Source organism: Arachis hypogaea, chromosome 7 (assembly GCF_003086295.3).
Source record: "Arachis hypogaea cultivar Tifrunner chromosome 7, arahy.Tifrunner.gnm2.J5K5, whole genome shotgun sequence".
In the NCBI taxonomy this organism is placed as follows: Eukaryota; Viridiplantae; Streptophyta; class Magnoliopsida; order Fabales; family Fabaceae; genus Arachis; species Arachis hypogaea.
Genome location: NC_092042.1, coordinates 8,369,446 through 8,395,438, shown reverse-complemented (window position 1 = coordinate 8,395,438; position 25,993 = coordinate 8,369,446). Strand labels below are relative to the sequence as shown.

At 33.8% G+C, this 25,993-nt stretch overlaps 4 protein-coding genes across 8 annotated transcripts; 1 reads left to right on the top strand and 3 right to left on the bottom strand.

Annotated features, from left to right (window-relative positions):
• Positions 1–299: 299 nt before the first annotated feature.
• On the bottom strand, positions 300–3,405 carry LOC112702328 (probable leucine-rich repeat receptor-like protein kinase IMK3). Its single transcript, XM_025753313.3, has 3 exons — positions 3,202–3,405; positions 1,233–3,102; positions 300–1,147 (listed from the first exon to the last, which is right to left on the bottom strand). The coding sequence occupies exons 1-3, from the start codon at positions 3,241–3,243 to the stop codon at positions 534–536; spliced, it is 2,526 nt and encodes an 841-aa protein (XP_025609098.1). The 5' UTR covers positions 3,244–3,405; the 3' UTR covers positions 300–533.
• A 7,200-nt stretch (positions 3,406–10,605) lies between these two features.
• LOC112702327 (PRA1 family protein B3) lies at positions 10,606–12,001 on the bottom strand. The gene is made up of 2 exons (XM_025753312.3): positions 11,089–12,001; positions 10,606–10,766 (listed from the first exon to the last, which is right to left on the bottom strand). The coding sequence occupies exon 1, from the start codon at positions 11,765–11,767 to the stop codon at positions 11,129–11,131; it is 639 nt and encodes a 212-aa protein (XP_025609097.1). The 5' UTR covers positions 11,768–12,001; the 3' UTR covers positions 10,606–10,766; positions 11,089–11,128.
• A 475-nt stretch (positions 12,002–12,476) lies between these two features.
• LOC112702326 (probable dolichyl pyrophosphate Man9GlcNAc2 alpha-1,3-glucosyltransferase) lies at positions 12,477–18,133 on the bottom strand. Of its 2 annotated transcripts, none has more exons than XM_025753310.3 (7): positions 17,582–18,133; positions 15,321–15,766; positions 14,819–15,002; positions 14,610–14,717; positions 13,904–14,065; positions 13,162–13,414; positions 12,477–13,074 (listed from the first exon to the last, which is right to left on the bottom strand). In XM_025753310.3, the coding sequence occupies exons 2-7, from the start codon at positions 15,725–15,727 to the stop codon at positions 12,629–12,631; spliced, it is 1,560 nt and encodes a 519-aa protein (XP_025609095.1). In that variant the 5' UTR covers positions 15,728–15,766; positions 17,582–18,133; the 3' UTR covers positions 12,477–12,628. The 2 variants fall into 2 exon arrangements, with proteins under 2 accessions (XP_025609095.1, XP_025609096.1); XM_025753311.3 differs by having other exon boundaries at positions 15,321–15,753; positions 17,582–18,115.
• A 3,794-nt stretch (positions 18,134–21,927) lies between these two features.
• On the top strand, positions 21,928–25,431 carry LOC112702325 (uncharacterized). Of its 4 annotated transcripts, none has more exons than XM_029287869.2 (5): positions 21,936–22,527; positions 22,747–22,821; positions 23,582–23,640; positions 24,106–24,184; positions 25,135–25,431. In XM_029287869.2, the coding sequence occupies exons 1-4, from the start codon at positions 22,379–22,381 to the stop codon at positions 24,159–24,161; spliced, it is 339 nt and encodes a 112-aa protein (XP_029143702.1). In that variant the 5' UTR covers positions 21,936–22,378; the 3' UTR covers positions 24,162–24,184; positions 25,135–25,431. The 4 variants fall into 4 exon arrangements, 2 of the variants coding, with proteins under 2 accessions (XP_029143702.1, XP_029143703.1); XM_029287870.2 differs by having other exon boundaries at positions 22,032–22,527; positions 22,750–22,821; XR_003154001.3 differs by lacking the exon at positions 23,582–23,640 and having other exon boundaries at positions 21,928–22,527.
• Positions 25,432–25,993: the final 562 nt, after the last annotated feature.

The following is a 25,993-nucleotide window of genomic DNA, read 5'->3' as shown; positions in this document are numbered from 1 at the left end:
TCATCTGCTGTGTAGAGAGGGTGAAAGATATCATGTTTTTGTTTGTTTATATTTCTGTGCATGTGTTGTGACAAAAGTACCAAATATTATTATGTTCCTCTAGATTTGATTTCCCCCATATGATTTTAAATGCATAATTGATGTGATCCCTTATCCCTCAACTTAGGCTTAAAAGAATTCTTGTTCAAATAAAATTTGATGTGATCCCGTATCTTGTTAAGGATTCAAAAACTAATTTATTCATAGAAGACTAATTGGGCTTATCACACTTCTTAGTAAAACACAAATTATCAGACAACTTTCTTTCGGCTTTCAGAAGAACTAATTTCCATTATCAAAATGAAGTGTTAAGGTAGAAACACTTACGTAATCAACAGCAGTATTTACAGACAAACAATCAAACAGGCAAAAATTAACACAAGAATGAAAGAATTGACGACACACTTAAGTCCTACCCACTTCTACTAACTAAAGACCAAAGAAAGAAGGCAACTACAAAACTTGTTATAGCACCCCTAACACACTACTTAATATCATTCACTAGTTGAAGGGATGCCTCCATCATCACCAGAACTGGCTGATACTACCTCTTGCCTAATCTCTTCCAGCTGCTGGAGCACTTGCTGTGCTTCTGGCCGCGCCGACGGAGTAGGGTCAACACAGTGCAAAGCAAGCTTCAAAGTGTTGAGCAACTCATCCCCATTTGTTGATGCATCCCTCATCAACTCAACATCAAACACCTCATTAGTCCACTCCTCCTTCACAATAGAGGCAACCCATTGTGGCAAATCCACACCATTCATAGCCTCACCCGGTGGCTTACCCGTTAGGAGTTCTAACAAGATAACCCCAAGGCTGTATACATCGGTTTTTGTGTTGGCTTTCTTCAGCTTTGAAAGCTCTGGCGCCCGGTACCCCAATGCCCCGGCCGTTGCAATCACATTGGAGTTAGCCGCAGCTGTCATCAACCTGGAAAGACCATAGTCAGCTATCTTGGCATTTGTGCTCTCATCAAGCAACACATTGCTGGAGGTGAGGTTCCCATGTATGATGTTCTCACGAGAGTGAAGGTGGAACAAGCCACGTGCCATGCCCTGCGCTATTCTCATCCTTGTTGGCCAATCAATCACTGTTTCTGGTCCTCTGGCTGCATCAAAATGAACAATAAATTTTCATGATCATAGCAAACTTGGTTCTATCTCAAAAAGAAAATGCTAGAACTTTAGACTTACCATGTAAGAAGGAAGCAAGACTTCCATTAGGCATGTAATCAAACACAAGAAGCTTTTCTCCTTTGGGTCCCATGTAATAAGCTCTTAGTGCCAAAAGATTTGGATGTCTAATTCTCCCTAACACAGCAACTTCAGACTCAAATTCTCTCTGACTTTTTGTGATCTTTTCCCTCAATCTCTTAACTGCAGCTTGGCTTCCATCCTCCAATGTAGCCTTGTAGACAGTTCCATAGGTGCTTTTTCCCATTATCTCTGCTGTTGCACACAAGAGGTCATCAGCCGTAAAAGCCAATGGTCCATCGAAATGGACTAGTTTCCCTCCATTCTCACCACCAGTTTCGACATCACCGGCTGCAGCTGGAGGAGAGATTCCCTTCCCTGTCCTTGTTGTGGTAGCTCTCATTGCAGCCCGGCCATGTTCCGCATCCGATGTTGATCTTTTTCTGATAAGGCAGACTAGCAGGATGCAGCAAATTGTTACCAGGACTACAAGGAGCACCCCTGCCACTATAAGAATTACGTCTTTGATGCCTAGTTTCTTATGATGCTGTTGTTTAGATGATTCAGGAGTTGGGACTATGACTCCTTGTGAAGGAGCTTGTGAAGGACATGGATTTGAAGGGCTATAGCCACATAATTGAATATTTCCCACAAATGAGCTTGAGTTGAATTTGTTGGCAAGTAATGTGGGAACAGGACCAGATAGATTGTTGTAAGAAACATTGAAGGAATTAAGACTAGCTAGATTCACAAAGGAATCTGGAATTTCGCCACTGATGTTATTCAGCGACAAATCAAGTCGCATAAGTGTTGAAATGTTTCCAATACTATGAGGAATGTGGCCAACAAATTGGTTTCTACTCAAAACCAGAACAGAAAGATTGTGTAATCTTCCTAAAGCTTCTGGGATTTGACTAGTAAAGTGGTTGTTCTCTACATTCAACAGAGTGAGTGAGGATAAATTTGATATAGTAGCAGGCAAGCTTCCATTTAATGCATTGTTAGAAAAATCTAATGTCTTGAGCCTAGAAAGTTTTCCGATTTCAAATGGTACTTCTCCACTCAAATTGTTATTACCAAGAGAAACCTCTCTGAGTTCAACTAGGCTTCCCAAAGAAGGAATGGTTCCACTCAAGTAGTTGTGATCTAAGATCAAATTCTGGAGCTTAAAGAAACCATTTTTACCACCCCATGAGTTAGGAATTGAACCTGAGAGATTATTATGTTGAAGAGAAAGGAAAGTCAAAGAAGGTAAACTAGTTAAGCTAGATGGTATTGAACCATTGAAGGAATTGAAGCTCAAGTTGAGCCAATAAAGTTTGGTTAAATTCCCAAGAGTATAAGGGATTTGACCAGTGAGTAAATTGTTGCTGAGGTCTAAAGATTGAAGCAAAGGACAAGACCCTAATGAAGGAGGAACAGAACCAGTTAGCTTGTTGTTGAAGAGTTGAACACCTCTTAGATTGGGAAGAAGCCCCAATGATGAAGGGATTGAACCACCAATTTGGTTGTCATGAAGACTTAGTTTTCTGAGGCCTTGAAGTTGGGAAATTTTCTGAGTGATATGGCCCTTCAAACCCTTCCATGGAAGCTGGATCACAATGACTTGTCCTTGAGCACACTTGATTCCAGCCCAACCACCTGAACAAGCTCCATAGCCACTGTCATTCCAGCTTTTCAAGAAGCCTTTTGGGTCAATGAGTTCTTGCTTGAATGCTTGAAGGGCTAAGAAGTTTGATTGTGTGACAACCACTCCATCCCAATGGTCATCACACAAAACTGGCTTCAATGGCAGCAGCAGAATCAGGAATAACAACCACTTTAGATGGTGCCAATGTGCTACATTTCTCATCCCAAGTTGATAAATAACCTGCAAAGAAAAATGGTAAGAGTTTGAACAGCTAATGTAGCAAGAAGAAGTGAACTAAAAACTAAACTAAACTAAAACAGATGATGTTGAAGTGATTACTTGATTGTTGTTGTTGTTGTTGTTGTCTCTAGTAGTGTCCATAAGACACTCTGGTTAAGAATGTAGGAGAGGAGAATGGGGTGTGTGTGGTGCTAATCCTATTCCTAAGAAGAAACATGGAAATGAAACAGGAGAACAACAGTTGAATAAGGAAGGGTTTTGTAGTGAGGGTAAGTAGCAGGAAAGAGAAAGTCTTGCAAGACTGAGAAGTAGCACGTGATTGTCATAAGTTAATAACTAGAAGCTTGGGTTACATTGAAAAACAGTTATTATTACTCTACATTACTTAACTACTAAAATCTTTACTAATATCTTGTGTTTAAATGCTAGGTACATCTAAAAATTAGTTATTAAATTCATTATTATATATTTATAAATACGTGTTTTAATTTTTTTAATAAATAATTATTTTTATATAAAATTAATATTATAAATTGTTAGATAATTTAATATGTTTGATTAAATAACTTAATAATTTATAATATTATTTTTATATAAAAAGATTTCATAAAATTAATTTTTTTTAATTTATATGTTATATTTTAATATATAACTGAATTTAATTTTAATACATAGATAGTATAAAATATTTTATATAATTATACAATCGTATTCGTCTTTTTGATGATCATTCCTATTGCTAATGAAAATAGTAAATTATTTTTTATGATATGATGTTACGTGATTAGATGCACATATAAAATTATTTTACATTAAAATTAAATTGTACATATTTTATAATAATATCTAATTTAATAAATTTATCTATTAATATGATAATTGAATCAAGAATGTTTAGGCGCGTCGAGAGCGTGAGAGAGAGAGAGAGGGAATCTTGTTTTGGGAAGAGAGAGAGAGAGAGGAGAAAGAAAAACTGGAGACAAGTTGTCAGAATGGGGAGATAGGAGTACAATACAAGGCTCTCTTTGTTCTTCTTACAAACACAAACGGCTACTTTTTAATTTTATTTTATTGAATGAATGAATGAATGAAGGTTTGATTTATTTTGAGGTTCCAACACTCCTTTTTCGGTTCTTCCTTTTAGTTGCAAGTCCGCACCCCAATGTCCCAACGGCTAGTTTCTTCCTTCCTTCTTTTGTTGGTCCATCTTCATTACTATTGCTTCATTTGCTTCTCTCTCTCTTCCATTCCTTACCATGAAAACACAAACTTAACTGAAATGACCTTGTTGCCCCTTCAATTCAGCGTTGACAAGTGACAACACATCATTCTTGCCTCTTTTGAAGCTCAATTGAAGGGTTTCAAGCATTAGACGGTTAGACCATCTCGGGACAAAACTCATCACCATCTTTATTTAGGATTCATTTGTCATAAAAAAAATAATACTACATCTACTTTGATGTGATAAATAATAAATAAAAATTCAAAATATTTATCTCTTCTTTAATAAAAAAAGATTAAATTTGATCTTTATTATGGTTTTTAATTAATTAATTAAAATAAAAATAAATTAATATAATTATTAAATTTTTATAATAATATTATTAAAATTTATAAATTAAAAATAATTTCCTACTTAAAATATTTAATATTAAAAAAATTAATAATTTCGTAAATAATAATAATACACAACGTATAATTTGAGGTTGAATTAATTTACAACATTATTTAATATAAAAAATAGTTAAACTTTATAGTTGACGACGCACATTGTGAAATTATCACATGTATTTAATTAAGTCATTTTTCAGTTGTTGATATCGCTGTCTATTTTAAAGTTGGGCATTTCTTTGGAGAAATTGATGATATAGTGCAAAGTTTTCTTCTCCCAAATGAGGTTGTGATGAGTTATTTTTGACATTGTCTTGAGCAAAATTTTTTTGCATAAGTGTCTCTTTCATCCTCAACTAGGGTTGCACACGGATCGGATCGGATACGATATCCGCAGTTTTTCAGGTTGGATCCGATCCGCATATTTGCGGATCGGATCGGATATAGGTATATCCGCATAATTAAAAAAAAAACTATTTTAAGGCCCTGTTTGGCTGTTTTTACAAAAAAAGTCCAGAAAATCCATTTTTCACCTGTTTAAACTTATTTACTCCTAAAATATTATCAGTAAAAGTTCTCTTGAATAACAAAAAAAAATAACACAAGATCTAAGTTTAATTATTCTAAGTTGAAGTAGAACATAAAAAATTAAAAACAAGATATCATAAAACTATGTTATTTATATGAGACGTGCGGATATGCGGATTGGATCTGCGAATATCACTGCCAAATCTGCAATCCGATCCTACCATAATGCGGATCGGATAATATTCACAAACTTTAAATCGGATGCGGATAATTACCGCGGATATGCGGATATTATTCGATCCATGTGCAGCCCTATCCTCAACAATCATATTATATAATATAATTCAAGCTCTCATTATGTTTTCGAATTTCTTCTTTTTCGAAAAGCGCATTGAACCACGTATAATTGTAGAATGTGCTTGCAACACTTTGAATGCTTGTTTCACGTCTTTTTTTTGCCCTTCTTGATATTGTGCAAATAACTTGTGTTTTTTCCTTTGTGTCTTTCATATTGATTTAACAAATATGGTCCATCCAAGATGAATATCATCCGCTAAATAGTATCGCATAATATAATTATTACCATTGAAGTGTAATTTACTTTCGGAGCACAATCATTTAAAATATCATCGAATACTGGTGAACGATCTAATATGTTGATATCGTTATTTAAATAAGAAAATCTAAAAAATGCATGACATATCCAAAGGTCTGAAGATGCTATAATCTCAAGTTCTATAGTTACAATCTCACAATAACCACTCATGTACATACCTTTTCACACCTTTGGATAATTTTTTCATTGTCAATACATGCAATCGATGCTACCTGACATAATAGGAAAGCCACAAACTTCTGCTATTTTTTGTAGGCGTTTACATAATTTGAATTTAGTTTTCGCAAATATTCATCCTCAAAAACTGAAATGACACCTTTAACAATTTTATTCAAACATTCAACTGTGGTGCTCTTACCTATGCATACATAAACATTAACAGCATTAGCTCTTACTCCATATGCTAACATCCACATCGCAGTAGTGCATTTTGCAATATTGACAAGCTTCTTCTCCTAGTAGCATCGACCCTTTGTTGGAAATACGAATAGACATTTGAGAGAGTCTCTACTATCTGAAAGAATACGTGTCTTCTCATTCGAAACTTCCGTCAGAAAATGTCAGCATTATACACAGGCTCATCTGCAAAATAATATTTGAAAAGATGATCATGTCTTGCTTCTCAATATCAGTTGATTCATCTATGAAGAGTTGGGAAAGAGCTTTTATTGATATCTTCTCCTGAATCATCGAACAAACATTCATCAATCTAAATATACATGAATGTGTTATTTCGTCGTCTTCTTCTGTCATACAAAGTCTTGTTAAACATATCATAAAAAATTTCTAGCTATTTGTTGAAATATAATGTGTAGTATTTTTTTGAGGTGAGAAATTAGCTTTAAAGTGGAGTATGTGATTGTAACTGTTTGATATAATTGATATTTATAAGTATATTCGCAATAAGTAGCTGCTTTTCAATGACTGTTTTTGCAACGGTTACTTTTATTATTGGTAGTGTGAAGTTTTGATTTAGAATTTGAGAATTTGAAAGTTGATATTGTTAGATATTTGGATTTTAGAAAAAAAAATTGTAAGTAATTTAGAAAAGAGTTAAATTGATTTGGATTCCTTTTTTGAAAAAAAAATCAGTAAAATTTTGATTTCAAAAATTTAAAAGAAGATTGAAGAAAATTAAAAGAAATTGTAAGAATAAAAATATAATAATCGTATATCATTTTAAGTTTTTCTGTTACTAACTTGCCACATGGCAAAGTTTCATTAGATATTCAAAGTCTCTCTAAGGAGAGATTACCCTTCCTTCATCTGGGGGACTCTTTGCTTTTCTTCTCCAACTGTTGGAACGCTAAATTTTTTGACAAAGAGTAAATAAAAACTCTAATTTTCTGACCATTGGAGCTGCTTTGAAGGAGAAGAAAATGTACTCTACGGCCTACATACTTGGATTTGTTATTTTCACCAATTTTTTTGCCAACTCTATTAGTTGGGTCGTACCGTGTGAAGTTAAATGGTACAAATTAGATTGGATTAGTGGTTATTTTATTAGTATGTTTAAATAAGTGTCGAATATTTGAATTTTGTTTGTAATAACTCATTGGCCAGTAACAAATTTTTAAATAGAGTTTTGATCTGTAATAAATTAGTCATTAACCTACTAGACTGAAGGATATTGTGAGAAAAAAAAAAACAAAAATAGAATTGTTCATTACATACCAACAAAATTCTTTTAAGAGTTAAGTACGATTTTGGTATCTAACTTAGAGGCCGAAAATTTATTTCGTCTCTAACATTTTTTCGTTACAAAATGATCTCGAAAGTTTTAGTTTGTTTTAAAATCGTATTTTTTACCTATTTTTTATTTTTATTACCAAATTACTCCTAACTAAAAAAATTATAAAATAAAATAAAAAAGAAAAAAGAAAGAAAGAGAACGACGAGGGAGGGGGAGAAAGAGAAGGGGGAGGGGGAGAAAGAGAATTGGGGCGGAGGGGGAGGAAGAAAGAGAGTCGGGGGGAAGGTAGCGCCGCCGCCTGTGATGGAGAGTGGGGAATCTCCACGCCGCCGCCGCTTTCTTGCCGCTACTTCCTCGCCGTTGTGGTCACAATTCGCAATGTCGCCACCACACCACTGCCGCAGTCCTTTCCACGTGATTCGCCACCACCACCGCATCTCTCCTCCTCTCACGATTCGCAGTTCACCACCGCAGCCCCTCCTCCCCCACCACTGCCGTAGCCCTTTTTTCTTTAATTTTTCTGTTTTTGCTTCTGTTTCTGGTTTTACTTTTGTTGTTGCTTTGATTTCATTATCCATTGTTGTTGTTGGTGTTGTTCTTTTATTTGTTGTTATTCCATTGTTGTTGTTGTTGTTTCACTGCTTCTGTTTTCTGCTTCTGCATTCTGCTTTTGTTTCTGCATTTTGAAAAAGATGTGGAAGAGTATTTTTGTCCGAAGGATGATTTTTAAACAAACTGAAACTTTTGGGACTATTTTGTAGTAAAAAAAATGTCAAAGACAAAATAAATTTTCAATCTTTACGTTGAAAACCAAAATCGTACTTAACCCTTCTTTTAACAAATATCTTAATCTTACTAATGAAATTTCTATCTATTTTAAATAATTATCGTTTTGATTTTTTTTTATACATTAAAATTAGTGTTTTAAAATTATTTTGCATCCAAATACATTGATTTTGGAGTAAAAGCGATTTTTTAAGAAAATCTTTTAATGTATTAAATTCATTACTAATTTGGATGTCTTCTCTTTTAATTAGAAGTGTCTTTCATTTTAAAACGTCAACCGCGGTCTTATTTTTTGTTTTTTTTATTACTTTGAAGGGGACATGGGTGTTTTCTCCTTTATTGATACCAAAAAAGAAAGGTCGCATTTTATTAAGAAGGGGTTGAAATGTTGAATGATGTATAGCTAACTTTAGAAAACGTTCGAGTGGGTCGTTCCAATTGGTATCGATAACAGGCTGTGAAATATGGGAAGAGTCGTCGTCATCATCATGTTCATCATATCAAAGGGGTACTTATCTGCTGCTGCTGTAGTTGGTGTTGGTCCACTATTACTATACCTTTGCATACAACATATTACGACACCTTTTTGCCCTTTGACACTTCCTTCATGTCGTTTTATGTAAATGGAGAACAATGCCGTTCATCAATCATCTTCTCATCCTCCTCAGTTTGTAATGAGGATGATGGTATCTATGTATGTACGTTTGTTAGGTTATTAAATTTGACGGAATCAATATCCATGATCCATCGTTCGAAATGCGTTGTTTCATTGAAGTGGCACATTCAGTACAAAAATTATTGGTCATTTTTGTAAGTGTCTGATTCAACTAAAACGGTAATGTTCATCTTACTTTCGAATTTTCACCAATCATTTAAATTTACCAACTCAATCTTAGCAGGGTTCACGCTTCAATAGGAACACCTCATAGTTATACTCGTACCACACGAAATTATAAGTACCTCAAATAACAAGGCTCCCTTTTCGAATCATTTTGTATAGTTTGGTAACGGAAGTATATGGGATGAAAGGACTGCTGACTGGTGTGAATGTTTCAATCTTGTAACGTGATCCACTATCAATAACTAACCTTCACGAGACAAGTGCTGGATGCGATTTAGTTCCAAACCGCTCCTTGAGTTTAATTCTAGTTATTCCTTTATTTGTTTTTATTGTTGCGATAGCTACTCCTCCCCAACTTTTTAGCAAAGTGAATGAAAACAAACATACAAACAAATAAACTTTCAAACGCATCAACTCAAATCCGCAAAATTGTGTGAAATTCAAAAACTATCCAATTGAAAATGTCAGCATCAAAACATGCGAAGGTCAACTTACCAATTCTCCCCGGACCTATAATGTTGCATTAGTTAATTATTGTTGTCTCTTTGGTGCGAGTTAGCTACCCCGAAATTAAATTATCGTATACTCCTAAAACACATATAACTCGTAGTTCCACACTTTAAGTTGATACCGCATCTAAAAAACAAACAAACAAATAGAATTTGAGATCATGACTTGACTTGTGAATCATGACATTGCATTACCCTTATATCTTTCTTTGTGCACGAGATTAATCAATAAACCAATTTCAATTTCCCTCACTGAAGATTGAAGAACGGAGAAGCACAAATTTTAAGCAAGATAGAAGCTTACCAAGCCAGTCGATAGAAAGGTATCAGTTCTTGCATGCAAACCATCAATCACCTAATCCCTTCCAGCTGATGCAATTCACACCCAGCAAAGGAATCACTATCATACAGACTCGTTTATTAATTCCATCTTTCATACTTACCAACACCAGAAAACAAGAGATAAAGAGAGAAGTAAGAAAATATAGAGGAAAAAGAAGTGCTCCTCAATGATATTAAGTATCAACTAGATAACAGACTCACTGTTAGGCATATTTATGTTTTTTTTTTTGGTGACTAGGCATATTTATGTTTGTAAGATATAGCATTAATCTTTAAGAAGTCAGAATGAGAAGAAACCAACATCCAGGTTCCAACAACCACAGACACTTTTTCTTACCAAAACCCAGGCAATAACAAAACAAAAGATTATATAATTTGTTGGAGGCAACTACCCAACAAAACCGATCATTTCTACGTTCTGGCAATGCCAGTCTGCAGCAGGTCATCTAACTCAAAATCCAACAAGGCCCCAAAACCAGATTTTCTGTAACATCTATCACGCTCAAAGGCAAATATATATATATATATATATATATATATATATATATATATATATATATATATATATATATATATATATATATATAATATGTCCCTACACTCAAGCCAATTATGGCTTATGGGGTAAATATCTCCTATGTTGCTTCATGGAGAAGCCACATCAAGACGCATACAAATGAATAATACCAGAAATTACTTCCAGCAACCAAGAGCCTTATATCGGAACACCAAAATAACCTGCATTTAAAATTAAATTTTTGTATATAAACACCACCATAGAAGGATTTCACAAACATTAACCAAATACTTGTAACCGAAAGAGAAAAACAGGGCACATTTCTATTGTGACGCATGAAATCAGAAAAAAACATGCACGCAAATATAGCAAAAATAAATTGGTGACTAAACTGCATTGATTTGATATGGAAGAACAATCTCTTGATAATAAAACAAAAAAAAGTCACATAACTAAACCCTATGCAATTCGCAAGTCAAAAAAGAATCAGCACATTACGATTTTTTCCCCAAGTCACCATAATACAACACCACTAACACGAACCTTCGATCCAGCGGCGAACCTTTGTAGATTCCCCGAAACTCTACACCCGCGAAACTACCGGAGCGGCGGCGGAAGTGGCGGCGCCACCGAGGAACGAAAGAAGTCCGGTGGATCCTGGCTCCTGTTCGTCGAGAAACAGATCTTCCGGCATTCTAAACGCGCCGTGAGCACACACGATGGCCAATCCGACCATCGACGCAGAGATCAAGAGCGACCCGACGCTGGTGAGGAACACGACGAAGATGGTGAGCGCGGTGAGGAGTCCTAGGGTTTCCTTGTCGTTGAAGGTGCGGCCATAGAAAATCACCGGCTGGTCTGCGGGGCGGAAGAGGTAAAGGAAGCACCACGACGCGAGGAGTCCGAGGAGGACGAGAAGCGAAAACGGATGCGTGATGAGCGAAACCGCGACCGCGAACACGATTAGGGTTACATAGTTAACGCGGAAGTAGTTGAAGTTCTTGCGGATCCTTGAGTACGCTTCAGTTAGGGATTCCGGTTTCGAGAAGGAGGATCGATCGGCGAGCTCCGTCCACGGACGGCGCTGGGAGAAGCCTTGGCGGAGAGAGGATGACAGGCGGGAGATGAAGGAGCGAAAAGCAGGCGTGGCTATGGGAGGCTGAGATGCAGAGCCTGCGGCGGCTGTGTTGGTGGATTGGGGGAGTGTCGGTGGGGCAGACATGGTGGCGCGTGAATCTCCGAACGCCCGCGCGTGAGAGTGAGAAGATGCGCGAGGCAATTGGAGACTCTATAGGAACTTAGGAAGTTAGCGATAACGAAAACTCTCTCTGGTTTTGGGCTTTTGGGCTTTAAGGCGTGCATGTATATTAAATGCCGAAAGAAAATAATTGTACGGCGGGGAACAAATGCTGGAAAATGACCAATAATTCTAATATGGGGATAAATCTATTTTGCAGAAAAAGATATTGTTAGATTCGAAAAAAAGAGTTAAAAAAAGAAAATAAAAAATCTAAAAAATAGCATTGGAAAAATATATATAAAAAGGATATCCCATCCCATAATTCACCGCCTCACCGACAACCACTACTTATTTAGACATTCATGTGAAGGGAAATGAAGCTGCATTCCTTTGTTTTTGCTATTGTTTTTTAATAGGGTACAAGAAATGAGGGTACTTTATCTTAGTGCTTGGATCTTGATCTGGCTAGCTAATAATTTCACGTTTATTTTGAAATATGACAACAATAATAATCAATTCATGCCATTTGAGAAGTGTTTGTTAACAATCCATAGCCCACTAATTTCGGCACTAGAGTCTAAAATTCGTTTTTTCCTACACTTTTAAGATTATGAGGCATAGAGATGGTTTATCAATAGGAGAGGATCAATAAAATCTGAACAAAAAGTTAAATGAAAATAAAACAGAAACATTGAACTACAAAGTGCAGGGACAAACAAACCTAAAAGATCATAAACTCATTACAGAAGAGAAGAAGTCAATGCGGCCAAACTCTCAATTCAATTAATACTAAACCAATTAACAACAAAAACAATCTATCTAGCCTCCAAAGTAAAAACTGTATCAAATAAACTTCTTGTCTACTTCTAATTTGGTAGGTTTATTCAACACCCACTGCTTTATATTGCAGCCAAGAGTTACAAGCACAAACTGAGAGAAGCACACATTCATAATTATTGCTTCAAAAAGGAAAGGATACTTCTCAGGTGGATTCATGGTCAAGTAAACTATGTGAAGAATGAAATAGCAGAATAAAACAAGGCGTACAGTCGTTGCACCCAAATAATTATACAAATAATTGCCCTCTTTAACTCTCTGTTGACCAGGTGCGTCGAATATCAGGATGAAGAGAGCAAGCAAAGCAAAGTATGGAACAACCAACCCGTCGCGACATATCAGAGGGAACATGGAGAGCATGGCAAATTGCATGAACCACTTAAAAATAAAAGGCTCTTCCATAGCCAGCAGGCTTGCAGGAAGAAGTGGCAGCAAAATGGACTTCTCATGCACTGTAAGGCACCATGCATACACTCAGTAAGATATTTTCAACAAAAATTATTGCAATTTGGCATTGTAAAAAAAAAAATGTTACAAACCTTGAAAAGAAAACAAGTAGAACGCAAATGAACAATTTAGCAGCCCATAGAGGAAACCTCGGTTACTTGGAGATTTTATTTGTTGAATCATTGAAGGAAGACAAGTTATAACTGTTGCAGTTAAGCTGAGAATCCTCAGCGACTCTGACCTAAATAATCTCTTCCACTTGAAGATAATGGAAGAGGCACACCAAAAGTTGGCAACATAATCCTCAAATATTCCTCTTTCAAAAGGAGCAAGGCGTGAGAGGACCTGTTACAAGGATCATCCATACCCAAGGTTCTTATCAGATCAAAAATAGTTTTAGCATCAAGAAAGACAGACATCTCTATTATTTAACTAGATTTCTCAATTCACCAGTTGAACTCACTCTACTGTCACATGTATACATAAACACTCAGTTGGACTTAGTCTAGACGGCTAGACCTATTGTTTCCATATCAAATAACAGACTTTCTGATACCACATTTAAGACCCGAGACCAGGTAGAAGCATCATATGTAACTTTTATTAAGAAAATGGACTATCAAGCAATCAAATAAATAGCAAATAGCACAAGTAGGAATTATTAAAATCTCTGTTCAAATAAAGCACAGCAGTAACAGTAATGTTAAATGGATTCCAATTCCATGTATCAAGATTCAAGAGCATACAGCAAATGGAATGAACAATCCAACTTCTGCTGGGTTTAGGATTAAATCTACTTTCTAGCAGCCAATGATAACAATTTCAGTATTTTACCTCCAAAATGGAATCCTTTGAATACAGATAAGGCCACCACACAGCTGCAAAGGTTCCCAAAACATAAAACCCCAGTTTTGATACCTCAAGGAGCGGATGTTTACGCCTCAAGCATTTACCCAGGAGATGGCTGAAAAAAGCAGGGGCAAAATATGCACTCATCTGTAAAAGAGTAACTAACAACAGTTATCAAATCCCAATCGATGATGAAGACAAAAAATAAAGGAAATGCAGGTTCAGACTTAGCTTATCCACAAACATTGTTGTCTCCCACATTACTTCAATATTTTTTTCCTTGCAAGTGTATGTTTATGGAAACTAGGTACTAAATTCAAACTAAACAAATAACAGAATGAATTGCCATTTACTGACTGCAATCCATTTAAGTCATCAGTATCAAGATTGGTCAAGTAAAATGTTAATAGAATTTATTTGACGCAAAGCAATAATACAGCCTAAAGATATATCAAGATACAATTCACCATTAACACATTAACATATAATTAAGAGACATGTATGTATGACCATTCACCATGCACACAAACTATAAACACACACCCAAATTTTTAGTGACAATTCCACCTGGACAGGGTTGAGCAATCCTATATGACCATTGACCATACGTGGTATAGACTATGTATAATAGCTGAAAGTAGTAAAAGAAATTAATGACAAATAGACCCATGCTAAGATCAGAGATTAAAACCTGCTTATGATTTAGAGCTAGACAATACAAAACACATGCTACAAGATCCTTCCCAGAGAGGACACCAGCAACAGCTCCAATGGTAAAGCCCAAGCTGATGCAGTTGTACTGACATACAACACATACAACGGTCAACGTTAGAGCACTACAAACCTGAAAAATACCTAAAGGGGCAAGGGCATAAACAACAAAAGAATTTCTATGCAAACCTGAAAGTGACCGTGGTCAATTAAGATCAAACAGGGGTTTAACAAAAGCATGGCTATGTGCCATCCTATGTCACTTTTACGACTCCTTGAAGGTTGACCATAGCGAACAATAACAAAGTACAGAACAGCTGGAAAGAGTATCAACAAATCAGATGATAACACTGTCCACCTCATTAGTAGTTTTCTGCAGAGTTCAAAATAAATTATCAATAAAGTCAAAACACTTGGTGCTAGCTCAGAACCTGAATAGAAAGCATTAAAATTGTAACAATTGATAAGATCTTAAATGGACAAACTATCTTCTGTCCCCCAAAATATAAATATCTCATGCGTGATTTAGCCACTGATTTAAATTGAAACATGATTTAGTTGTTGAATTATGCACATAATTTAAACCAGGGACTAAATGAAAAGAGAGGCACACTTTCAAATTCCAAGAACCAAATACCATTTCTTTCAACAGATCTGTTAAACTATGAAAGAAAATGTGTAAAATACGCACCCGAGATAAGACTCATGACCTCTGGAGGTGAAAAGGGAAACAGATTCAGGGTGCACAAATCTCAGAAAAAGGCCATGAATGAAACTCTGGTAAGCGGTGAGTGGTGGATAATCAAGGCCCCAGTAGCTCAAATCATTGCTGGTGCTGTTTCTATACCATTCTTGAATTGGGAGATTGATGGTGATCTCCATCCAATGCCTCTGTGCCTCATAGTCCCCAAATTTCGGAGGGTTAGCAAAACCGGAGTAAGGGTGGAGGGACACTGCGGCGCGAACCAAAAGCGCAAACAATCCAACAATAAGGAATGTAGTTGTTGTTCCCTTGTGAACCAGCCACCACCACCAGCAACACTGGTTTCCATCACCATCAACTACACTAACAGTGTCACTAGTCCCCTTTCCTTTCATTTCAGCAAGCAGCCCAATTCATAAGACTGCATCCGAAAACTGAAAGAAAGTGAGAAATTGCTTTCAGTCTAAATCATGTGGTTGATTGATAACTACGGAATTGAATTTAATTGAATTGAACTATATTATTTGGAATGTGTATGAAATGAATCTGAATTTCTATGTTGACAATTTTGAACATTATTAATAGCTCGGAGTATCGCGACATCACCCAATCAAACTACACAGTGACAACAGCAACAAAAATATCAATGAAAATCAAACCACCATTTCAGAAATATTCAGAAAAATATAATGAAAAACCATAACAAAAACAATATAAATTTGAACAACACCTAAAAAAGGGGGAAAAAGCTTTCCTCAGCGGCGAAGAGAATGATAATGTGGAGAGATGATGGCGGCGGTGGATGAAGGAGTGGGAATTTAGTGGTGTCAACATGTTTGGCCCTATAGGGCTTTGGCCCTACTTTATAGGGCCGGAAGAACAAGAGGCCCTATAACTATTAGGGTCAAATTTTTAAAAATCCCTCAGGGCCAAAAGCCCTAGGGCCAACCCACGGGCCACCTAATCCTTTTTTTTTTTACATTGCTCTCTATCTCAATAATACATATAAAACTTATTAAAAGTCATTAGCTTATTCTATCTCTTTGTCATTTTTTACGTGTAGAAAACAAAGAAATTAAAAAATAAATATCAATAATGTGCATTGTTCATATTAAATCCAACTTTTAACTATATACATCAAGAAATCAAACATGGCATTCACTATGTCATCACCCTTCTCCTTGATCCTTAATATCTAGTAGAAAATCAAAATAAAGTTTACACAAAAATTCATCATCTAAAATCATGAATGTTGAGGGGGATGCATCGATTCCGTTGACACTTCTTCTTCATGAATTTCACCAATGTCATCAACTAAAATCAACCAAGAGTTGTGAAAGTGTGCAAGGTTCCAAAACCAAGAGGAGCTGGCATCATTTATATATTCTTTAATTACTTTATTTTCTAAAAATTCAGTTTAATAGTAAACCTCTATTTGAAGGTTGAATCTTTATGAGAGAATAAGGAAAATAGAGACACAGAATGCATGATCCAAAGGGGAAGTAGTTCTCAACAGAGAACAAAACAAGGTTTGATCCTAGGAAGCAAAAACAGCAAGAAAAACAACTAAGTTTCAAACCAAAACCAAAAGGGTTCACTGATTCCTAAGTTTCTGATTTTCATGCCCTGATTAACCATTCAAAACCTACTTGCATATTCGGTGAGAGACTAAAAACAAGATAGCAGTTGCCATTGCTGGCCAACTAATTGCTGCTGATGATTTATTTGAACCAATTCTAAATGATTTTCATCTATTCTTTGCAAGAAACAAAAAGAAGCAAAGTTTTTACTTGTATTACTTAATGTGGTGAAAATGTTATTATGGCTTCAGAATATAGTTCATCCACAATCCAAATGTACTATTATGCAGTTACTGAACTTGAAGAAGATTCATCAAAGCAGATTAAAATATTAAACCATGCAGATTAAAGTTCAGATCAGTTCAATGACATTTGCTAAACAAACAGAGGAATCAAAACCATGCTCAAATTCTCAGGAAACAGCTCAAATTCTCATGAAACAGAGGAATCAAAATGTTTACAATCAATTAACCTGAAAATAGACAATTGAAGAAACAAGTTCACAGTTCAAGTTCACAGTTCACAGTTCAACCATTTTGAAATCACAGAGAGGGGCAGAGAAAGGGTAATCATAGACCCATCTCGGTTTATTTAACAAGAGAATTAAAATGGGTGATGCAAACAAACAAAGAAGAAACTCAGAGAGGGACAGAAAAAGAAGAAACTCACCTCTGATTCCGCGTCAGGGAGGAGGAGCAGCCACTGATTTCGTCCACCGCGTCAAGAAAGAGGAGCACCGCGTCAGGGAGGAGGAGCAGCCACCGCGTCGTCCACTGGGTACAGCCACCGTCGTAGGAGGAGCAGAACGCAGAAGTAGAATGCAGAGGAGGAGGAGGAGCACCGCGCAGGTTTCCCCGTTTCAGACTTTCAGCATCTCAGGGTCAGGGAGGAGGAGATCAGATTTGGGGCTTTTAGGGCTTGTAGGCCCAGCCCTGTTTTAATTGTTTTGGGAGATCTTAATTAAGGTTAAGGCTTACAAAAATTTTTGGCTGTAGACTGAAATTAGAGCCAGCCTTAGGGTCTTGGGCTCAATTGACTGTCGACGACGAGATCGAGAAAGGGAGAACTGGCGAGGGGACGAGACCGGAGGAGACAGCAGCTGCTGCCGGAGCGTGTGGAAAATTTTCAAAGAAGAATCGGTTGTTATTTTCGGTGAGGACATTTTCGAAAATTCATTCAACTAACTTACAATGTCCAAAAAACAAAGGATTATTCGTCAATAATTTTTTATTATATCATTTATTGTTAAATAAAAATTTAGAACAACAGATAATTAATAAAAAAAAAAATTAACGTTAGAATATTTGTGTTTTTCTTCATATCGTATATAACTACAAGGAAATAATTAGTTTAAAAATAACAAGATAGAAAATGTTAGCAATATACTGCTAATACATAAATTATATGAGAAAGCAAAAATCAATTTTAAACTTGGTTTGAAATTAAAAAAATATATATATATATATATATATATATATAATTTTAAAAAAGGATCACGACTTTTTTTAAGAATCAATTTAAATGTTTACTTATAAGAATTTTCTAAAATACTTCTAGTTCTTAGTTTATTCATCTCTTTCCTTATATATATTTTTCAACTAAGTGTTTTTTTTCAAAAATATTTTAATTAATTTTTTTATTATACCATTTAGAATAAAGTATTAAATTGGTTCCTTATATTTGGATCTAATTTTGTTTTAGTTTCTAAGGTTTAAAGTGTCTTATTTAAATAAAAAAAAATTATTTAAGTTCAATATAGTCCTACTGCCGTGAAGTCAAAGTTAAATAATTAACAAAACTTAATTTATAGATATAGAAAAACTTAATTTGTAGATATAGAAAATTTATATAATCAAACTCTTCAAGTTGCTAAGGAGAGTTCCCTGGTGACGATGGCCTTGTCCTTGTCGTCGCCGACGAACTTCTCCACGAAAAACGAGTTATCAACGATGTTCTCTATATGCTTAAGGCAAGGCTAGTGGCTCGCGGTGATGTAATTGCTGATGATAGTATACCTCTCGAGTTTCATTGAAACTAAATAAAATTTTTGTAGATTCAAATAAGATATTTTAAATAGAGTAAAGTATTATTTTTGTCTCTAACGTTTGGGGCAAGTTCCAAAGTTGTCCCTAACGTTTTAATCGTCCTATTTAAATCCCTAACGTTTCAAAATTGACTCAATGTTGTCCTGCCGTTAGGGATCCGTTAACAGAATTTATGGCGGGACAAAATTGAGATGATTTTGAAACGTTAGGGACTTAAATAGGACGAAAACGTTGGAGACAAAAATGATACATAGAAATAACTTTTAATTTTATCCTTCAATAATATCAATTTTTTACTATACATAGTATTCAATTATTTTTTAATCACATCTAAGTAAATTACACTTAATTATATTACTTTTATTTTAAATAAATTAATTTTTTTATAATTTTACTCTTAAAGATTTTTAGTTATCATAAAATGTTTGTAGAATGACTAATATATAAATTTGGAGAAAAGAAAAAAATAATATATATACAATAAAATATAAATGATACCTTTTGTCTATAATGTATCAAAATTCTTTAAAATTATAAAAAAAATAAATTTATTTAAAAAAAAGTAATGTGATTAAGTGTAATTTATTTAGATGTAATTAAAAAATAATTGAATATTATGTACAGTAAAAAATTAATATTATTAAAAGATAAAATAAAATTAAAATTTATTTTTATGTATCGTTTTTGTCCCTAATGCTTTCGTCCTATTTAAGTCCCTAACGTTTTAAAATCGTCTCAATTTTGTCCCGCCGTCAATTCTGTTAACGGATTCCTAATGGCAGGACAGCATTGAGTCAATTTTAAAACGTTGGGGACTTAAATAGGACGATTGAAACGTTAGGGACAACTTTAAGACTTACCCCAAACGTTAGGGACAAAAACAGTACTTTACTCTTTTAAATATTAGGGTCCAAAATAAAATTAGGCCAAAACCTAAAGAACCAATTTAGTAATTTATTATACCATTTAATATTAAATAGAAAAGAAATTTTAAGAATAGATAATTAATATAAACAATTAATGTCAGAAAATTTATTTTTTCTTATTAATTACTTATATTTTCAATAATATTTATTAATTATTTTAATAACTATATATAATTATTGAAAGATGACAGTTAATTTAAAAAAAAAATAGAAATATTGCCGATACATAGATTAGAGGGGTCAATATTTTTTTTTAATTTGTCACAAATTGGTAGAAATTTATGTACAATTATTTTTAGATAAAATCAATAATTAATAATCATTAAATAATAATTTAATTAAATATATTAAATTATTTAATAATTTTTATTTATTAACTCCATATAAAGATAATGTATATGCTTTCGCCTCTCAAATTTTAGTATGAAAAAAAATGAAGAGTTGATGTCTTTATGAAATCTTTTTATAAGAAATTAAAATGCCAAATATATCAATTCTAAGAATAACATTATTCGTCCTTGAAGCTTTCTCATCCTTCTATGAATGTATTGCGTGCAAGCGAAACACTATGAATGCATAAAGCCATAAATCCATCCCCATAGGCCATAGCTAGCTAGTTCCCTTTTTTTCCCTCCTTTTCGTGTTTAAAAAATGCTGTTTAAATAAGAATTATATCTCTTTTTATTTAAAACCTTCATAATCTTTTTAAGATTGAATTAATAAGCCAAGGGTGCAATATTATTTTCTGCATAAAATAGATTTAATCTTTTCTCTTTATTAAATTAATCAGCCAAGAGTGCATAAAATTATTACTACTATTACGAACTAGCAAGTACTTGTTTGGACGCTATTAAATTGATAAAAAAAAGATTTTTTTATTTTGTTAGTGTGTTTAACAAATTTTTAATAGTAAAAATAAAAACATTAGAAAAATAAAAAAATATTTTTTTGAGAAGTTAAAATTTATATCTTTTTTTAAAGATTTTTTTCTTTAAAAAATATTTTTTACATAATAAATAAATAAATAAATACTTTTATCTTATTTTACCCAAATATAATTGATAAATAAATAAAAAATTTATATAAAATATCTAAATATAAAATTACTTTTACTTTTATAAAAGATTTTTTTTCAAAAATATTGCCGAAACAAACCCCAATTTTAAATTTCTCATCTTCCTCCCCTTTCTCCTTAATTGTTTAATCTTTAAAAAATTTGTTGTTCATGCATGTAAGAGTCAACTATATCCGCAGCATCTGAAACCTAAATTTGCCTCTAGCTAGAAGCTAGTTAACCTTTAATTTCCGTGGCTTAATTAAGATCATGACATTGAACTTTGTTTAAATTCAGTTATCACTCATGGATAAATGACTACGTAATAGTTTTTACTTTTTAGAATAAGAGTTTTTGTGAACTTGTTTTCTAAGAACATAAATGAAGTATATTATAAAAAAAATATTTTAAAAAATTATTGTAAAAACTAATTTTTTATATTTTTAAAATATATTCTTAGAATATAAATTTTTTGTTTTCTTAAAATAAAATAATAAATAAATTCTAAAAATTTACACTTCAAATAAATTAATTTTTTAAAAAGATAATATCAATAAATTCTTTCAGAATACTAAATATAGACACATTATTTTATCTATATTTATTAGTAATTTTTTTAAAATTAATTTAAAATATAAATTTTCATAAATTTATTCGTCATTTTACTCTAATTTTTTTCTTTCCAAAACCAACCGAAATGCACGCGTTGAGGGCAAGTTTCTTACTTTCTTTAATTTCAGAATTACGTCACTACAAAAAAAACATTCATTCAGCCACACTTTTTTAAGTTACATTTGAAAAGCGTAACCTATTTATAGAATAGGTTATGCTTTTCTCCGTATTCCCCTTTTATAAGAGAATAAAAAACACAATTATAACATCATTTAAAAAATATAGTCTTAGATACAATAAAAATCACTTATAAAGCATAGTCTTATGTTAATATCTATGGGTACACTTTTTATACCAAAGAAAATGCTTTTAAAGAGTAACATATTTGCTATATTTTGAGTGCACTTTAAAAGTGTAGCCTAATGTATCTAGACCAAATGCACCCAAACACTTAGTAATTTTTCTTTTCCTTATCACCAAATCACACTCACATTTGAATACCCTCACTTTCGCCATCTGATCAGAAAAAAGTTTCGCCCCTCACCTTCGCAAATCACCTTCGAATTAATTCTTCAAAACCCTAACCCTAACACACCCACACACTCACACTCATTCTCACCATCACTCACACACCCAGATCCGAGAGAAAGAGTGAACCAGAGGGAGGAGAGGAGGAGACGGAGATGAGAGAGCGCGATCGAGAGAATGGAGAGTGAGAGGGGGTCACCGCCGCAACGTCGCTGCAGCCGCCGCCATTGCCGTCGCGGAGCAGGGAGCCCAGAGGGGAGAGAGAGACGATTTGCAGACGAGATGGAGAGAGAGGACGAAGATGCGACGCAAGAGAGGAGGCTGTTTCGCCGTGCACTGTCGTCGCTCCTGGGGTCGATTGAAGCCGCCGCCGCAGCTAGGGCTTGCCGTGCTCCTGGGGTCGATCTCTGCGCTTCTCATCGTTGTCTCTGTGCTCACGTCGTCGATTAGGTATGTATTAATTTCTATTTGGTTCTGAAATTTCAGGGGTTCCGATTTTTAAAAGCGGTTTCCGGTCGGTAATCACAAACACAGCTACTATGCTCTTATTTATTTCTTGTATTTCAATTACAATGTTGAAATTTGAGAGTAAACCAAGTTGATGCATGAGCCAGATACGCCATTGTTGTGGTAATTTCAGAGATAATAGTGTGTTGAGTTCTTTTTCAGAAGGGAGCTCAAAGAGTTAGGTGTGACACTTCCAAAGGATGCATTCGAACTGATTTTTGTTTTCCTCCAAGAGTGGTAAGTGGTGTCTGCTCTCTGCTGCATCACTTTAGTTTTGTCTCCATATTGATTCTGTTTTTATTTTTTTAAGTTGATATATAATTAATTAGTTAATTAGTCCTTTATGGAAGACATGCATAACTTCCACCAAAGCTTCCAGAAATTTGATTCCCTGCCCACTACTACTACCATAGTACTAACTGTCAAGCATTTTTTGTGTTTTTGTTAATTTCTTTTTCTCCAATCCGTAAGATTTGATCATTGAATAGTATACTAACTTCTACTGTATTTACGATTCGCTCGAATTATTCAATTGGGTTTCCTTGAATTTTTGGTTTCAATATTCAATAGAAACACCGCACAATTTGTCTATGTGCGTAGCTATTATTGTTGAAATAATTTGCATATCCTGAATGTTCAATACATGTTTAATTAATGCTTTTCCTCTACCATGTTTCATATTGTAAGTTGTAATTTCTATCTCATTAGCATGTGAATCAAATTAAAAATTAATTTCATAGAAAAATTGGTTCACATGGCTGCAATTCCTGCATTGATGCAGTTTCAGTGGTTATAGTAACAACAATGTTTATGCTGCATTCATGACTGTGTCTACAAAATGTTGATTTTGGTACCATGTTACTAGTCGACAGAGTTCGTTAGTTGAGTGAACTTATACAATTGTGTTTATTAATTGGTGAAAGATACAAATTATTGTTGAAGAATTTGGAATTAAGTTCTGCATTTTGTCATTTCTTTTTATGCTTTGGCCTTTCAGGGACAAACTCCACTTTTCCCCAAAATTTCAGCCACGAGGCTGCTGGGCATGTAATTTTGGTATTTCTTTTTTTGTGTGGTTAATTTAGAAGTATGCTGTATTTGCATTTGAATTACATATGATTGAAGAACAGGGATTTTATAAGGATGTTGAAACTTGAAAGAAAGAAATGGACCACTGACTCATTAAAATTTTGAAAATGATCAGTTTGGATGCTTGGCTAAACGTATTAGTGGAGACATTCAATGATTGTCACATAGGAATTGAAACTTGATCTCTTATTTTCTGTAATTATGCTTGGCTAAGTGCTTCAGTATAATTTTACTTTGGTGCATGCTCTGTGCAGTTATTTAGGGATATTGGCTTAGCATTTTATTGAGAATTATTATATGCATTTTCTGTAATTTGCATTTGAGTTCATTATGAATGCTGACCAATGAATTTTATTGACAATTATTATATGAAATTGCTTTACATTACACTTTTATGATTTTGACTGAAAATTCTTATTTGTTTTGTATTAGAATCTTGGCAAATAGACATTCTGCACATAGGAAGCTGCAATACATATCAAAGTTAGAGAGAAGTGTAACTTCATTTCAGGTTAGTTATTTATTGTGGCATATAATTTAGCAATAACTTGCACCAATTTGTAATTTAGATATTACTTGCCCTGTTTCTTTTTTTCCACACCTTCCTCACACACGCCCTTCCCCTAACTTGACTATTATACCCTAATCTCAATTCGTAATTTAGTAATACTATAATCATCATGACTTAATATCATAGGCCCAAATGGAATGCCAAACTTCGATGCCTTCTTAATAATACTATTAATAGAAAACTTATTTTAAGAAGAGTAAGTAATTAATTGTAAATTAAAAAAATAATAATTATTTAAAAGTTTCAAAACATTAGCATCTGTGTGTTCTATTTCATTGAGTATAAAAATTAAGTCTCCCTCTTGTTCATAATATGATATGTCCTCTCCATGCAAAACACGAGATCCTTTTCAACACTGACATCCATTTTTGCATTCAGTATCTTTCTTCCTCTCATAAAGTCTTATATAATTATAAAATAAAAATAAAAATAAAAATAAATAAAATATTGCAAAAAATGCCCCCTTTTGATTAGTTAGAGTTCCCCCAAGCAATCCCCCAGAAGTGGTTAATGACTAATGAGTAATCACACTACCATTACCAATTATCAAATGTCACATTGGACAGCACCAACAGGCAAATCATTGTATATTACACAATTTAATCTCCTTAATAATTGATTGGATATAAACTGCAACTTGAATATTTCTTGTGAATCTGCTTGTTCCCCCAATCATTTATAGCATTTTATCTAGCTTATGCTTTTTTTTTTATCTTTGAATTCTAAATTTGGATTTGTGAAATACTACTATGCATTGGTGAAACTTGCACACAGTACAGAAAGAATTAATGATATCAGTCATTGATAGTTTTGAGTTTGATTTTTTAATTTTTATAATTGCGAATGTCATTATAAATATTTTTCTAATTTTTTTTTATATAATTATGCAGGATAATATTGAGGATGATAATAAAGATTAAGCTGATTATTATTGTGGTTTATTGGCTAAGATAGAGTAGTGTTAGGAATGGATACATGTATGGTTGACTAATGACTTTTATTAGAAGATACTTATGTAGGATATAATATTTTAGTTTTTCGTAGAGTATTAGTAGTAAATTCTAAATGTATCATGATTATTTTGGTATGACTATGCTTACTTTAGTATGAGATGTATGAATATTCAAAATTAACTTCATTTTAGTATTTTTGGATCATTATTATAAATATATTTTGGTTACGGATAATTTTTATTATTTAAAGAAATTATTTAGTATAATTATGTTGTATTAATAATTATTAGAATATTATATATATACAGAAAATAAAAAAAATAATAAGGGACTTAAGGTTACACTTATATACAGTAGCCATGGTATACAAAAAAAAAGGAGGGACCTAAAGCTACGTTTATAAAAAGTAGCTATGGTATACAATATGGTTACGCTTTACAAGTGATGCAGTAGCGTTGAAAAGCGTAGCCTATTCTGGAAAAATGAAAGCTGAAAAACGTAGCCTTTGGTCTTGGACAGCATCATTTGAAAAGCGTAGCCTATTCCTAAACGCCAAAAGCGTAGCCCTTGGTGCAGAAAAGCGTAGCCTTTGAGAATAGGCAACGGCCGAATAGGAATTACCTCAAAAAGCGTAGCCGTAGCCCAAAAAGCGTAGCTGTAGCTTAAGGCATCATTTTTTTTCACTTTTGGCTACACTTTTCAAGTGTACCTGAATGAGTGTTTTTCTTGTAGTGCGTGTATATAGAAAACAGACATCAACGAATTATTACGTGTAAAAATATATTATTATTATTAA

Coding starts and splice junctions, on each gene's coding strand:
- LOC112702327 (XM_025753312.3), bottom strand. CDS start 11,767: ATGTCTGCCCCACCGACACTCCCCCAATCCACCAACACAGCCGCCGCA.
- LOC112702325 (XM_029287869.2), top strand. CDS start 22,379: ATGCGACGCAAGAGAGGAGGCTGTTTCGCCGTGCACTGTCGTCGCTCC. Junction 22,822..23,581: donor TTTGTTTTCCTCCAAGAGTG/GTAAGTGGTGTC, acceptor TTGGCCTTTCAG/GGACAAACTCCACTTTTCCC. Junction 23,641..24,105: donor CTGCTGGGCATGTAATTTTG/GTATTTCTTTTT, acceptor GTTTTGTATTAG/AATCTTGGCAAATAGACATT.
- LOC112702328 (XM_025753313.3), bottom strand. CDS start 3,243: ATGGACACTACTAGAGACAACAACAACAACAACAACAATCAA. Junction 3,103..3,201: donor ACAACAACAACAACAATCAA/GTAATCACTTCA, acceptor TTTTCTTTGCAG/GTTATTTATCAACTTGGGAT. Junction 1,148..1,232: donor TCTTGCTTCCTTCTTACATG/GTAAGTCTAAAG, acceptor ATTTTGATGCAG/CCAGAGGACCAGAAACAGTG.
- LOC112702326 (XM_025753310.3), bottom strand. CDS start 15,727: ATGAAAGGAAAGGGGACTAGTGACACTGTTAGTGTAGTTGATGGTGAT. Junction 14,718..14,818: donor TTGACCACGGTCACTTTCAG/GTTTGCATAGAA, acceptor GTTGTATGTCAG/TACAACTGCATCAGCTTGGG. Junction 13,415..13,903: donor CAAAGGATTCCATTTTGGAG/GTAAAATACTGA, acceptor TCCTTGTAACAG/GTCCTCTCACGCCTTGCTCC.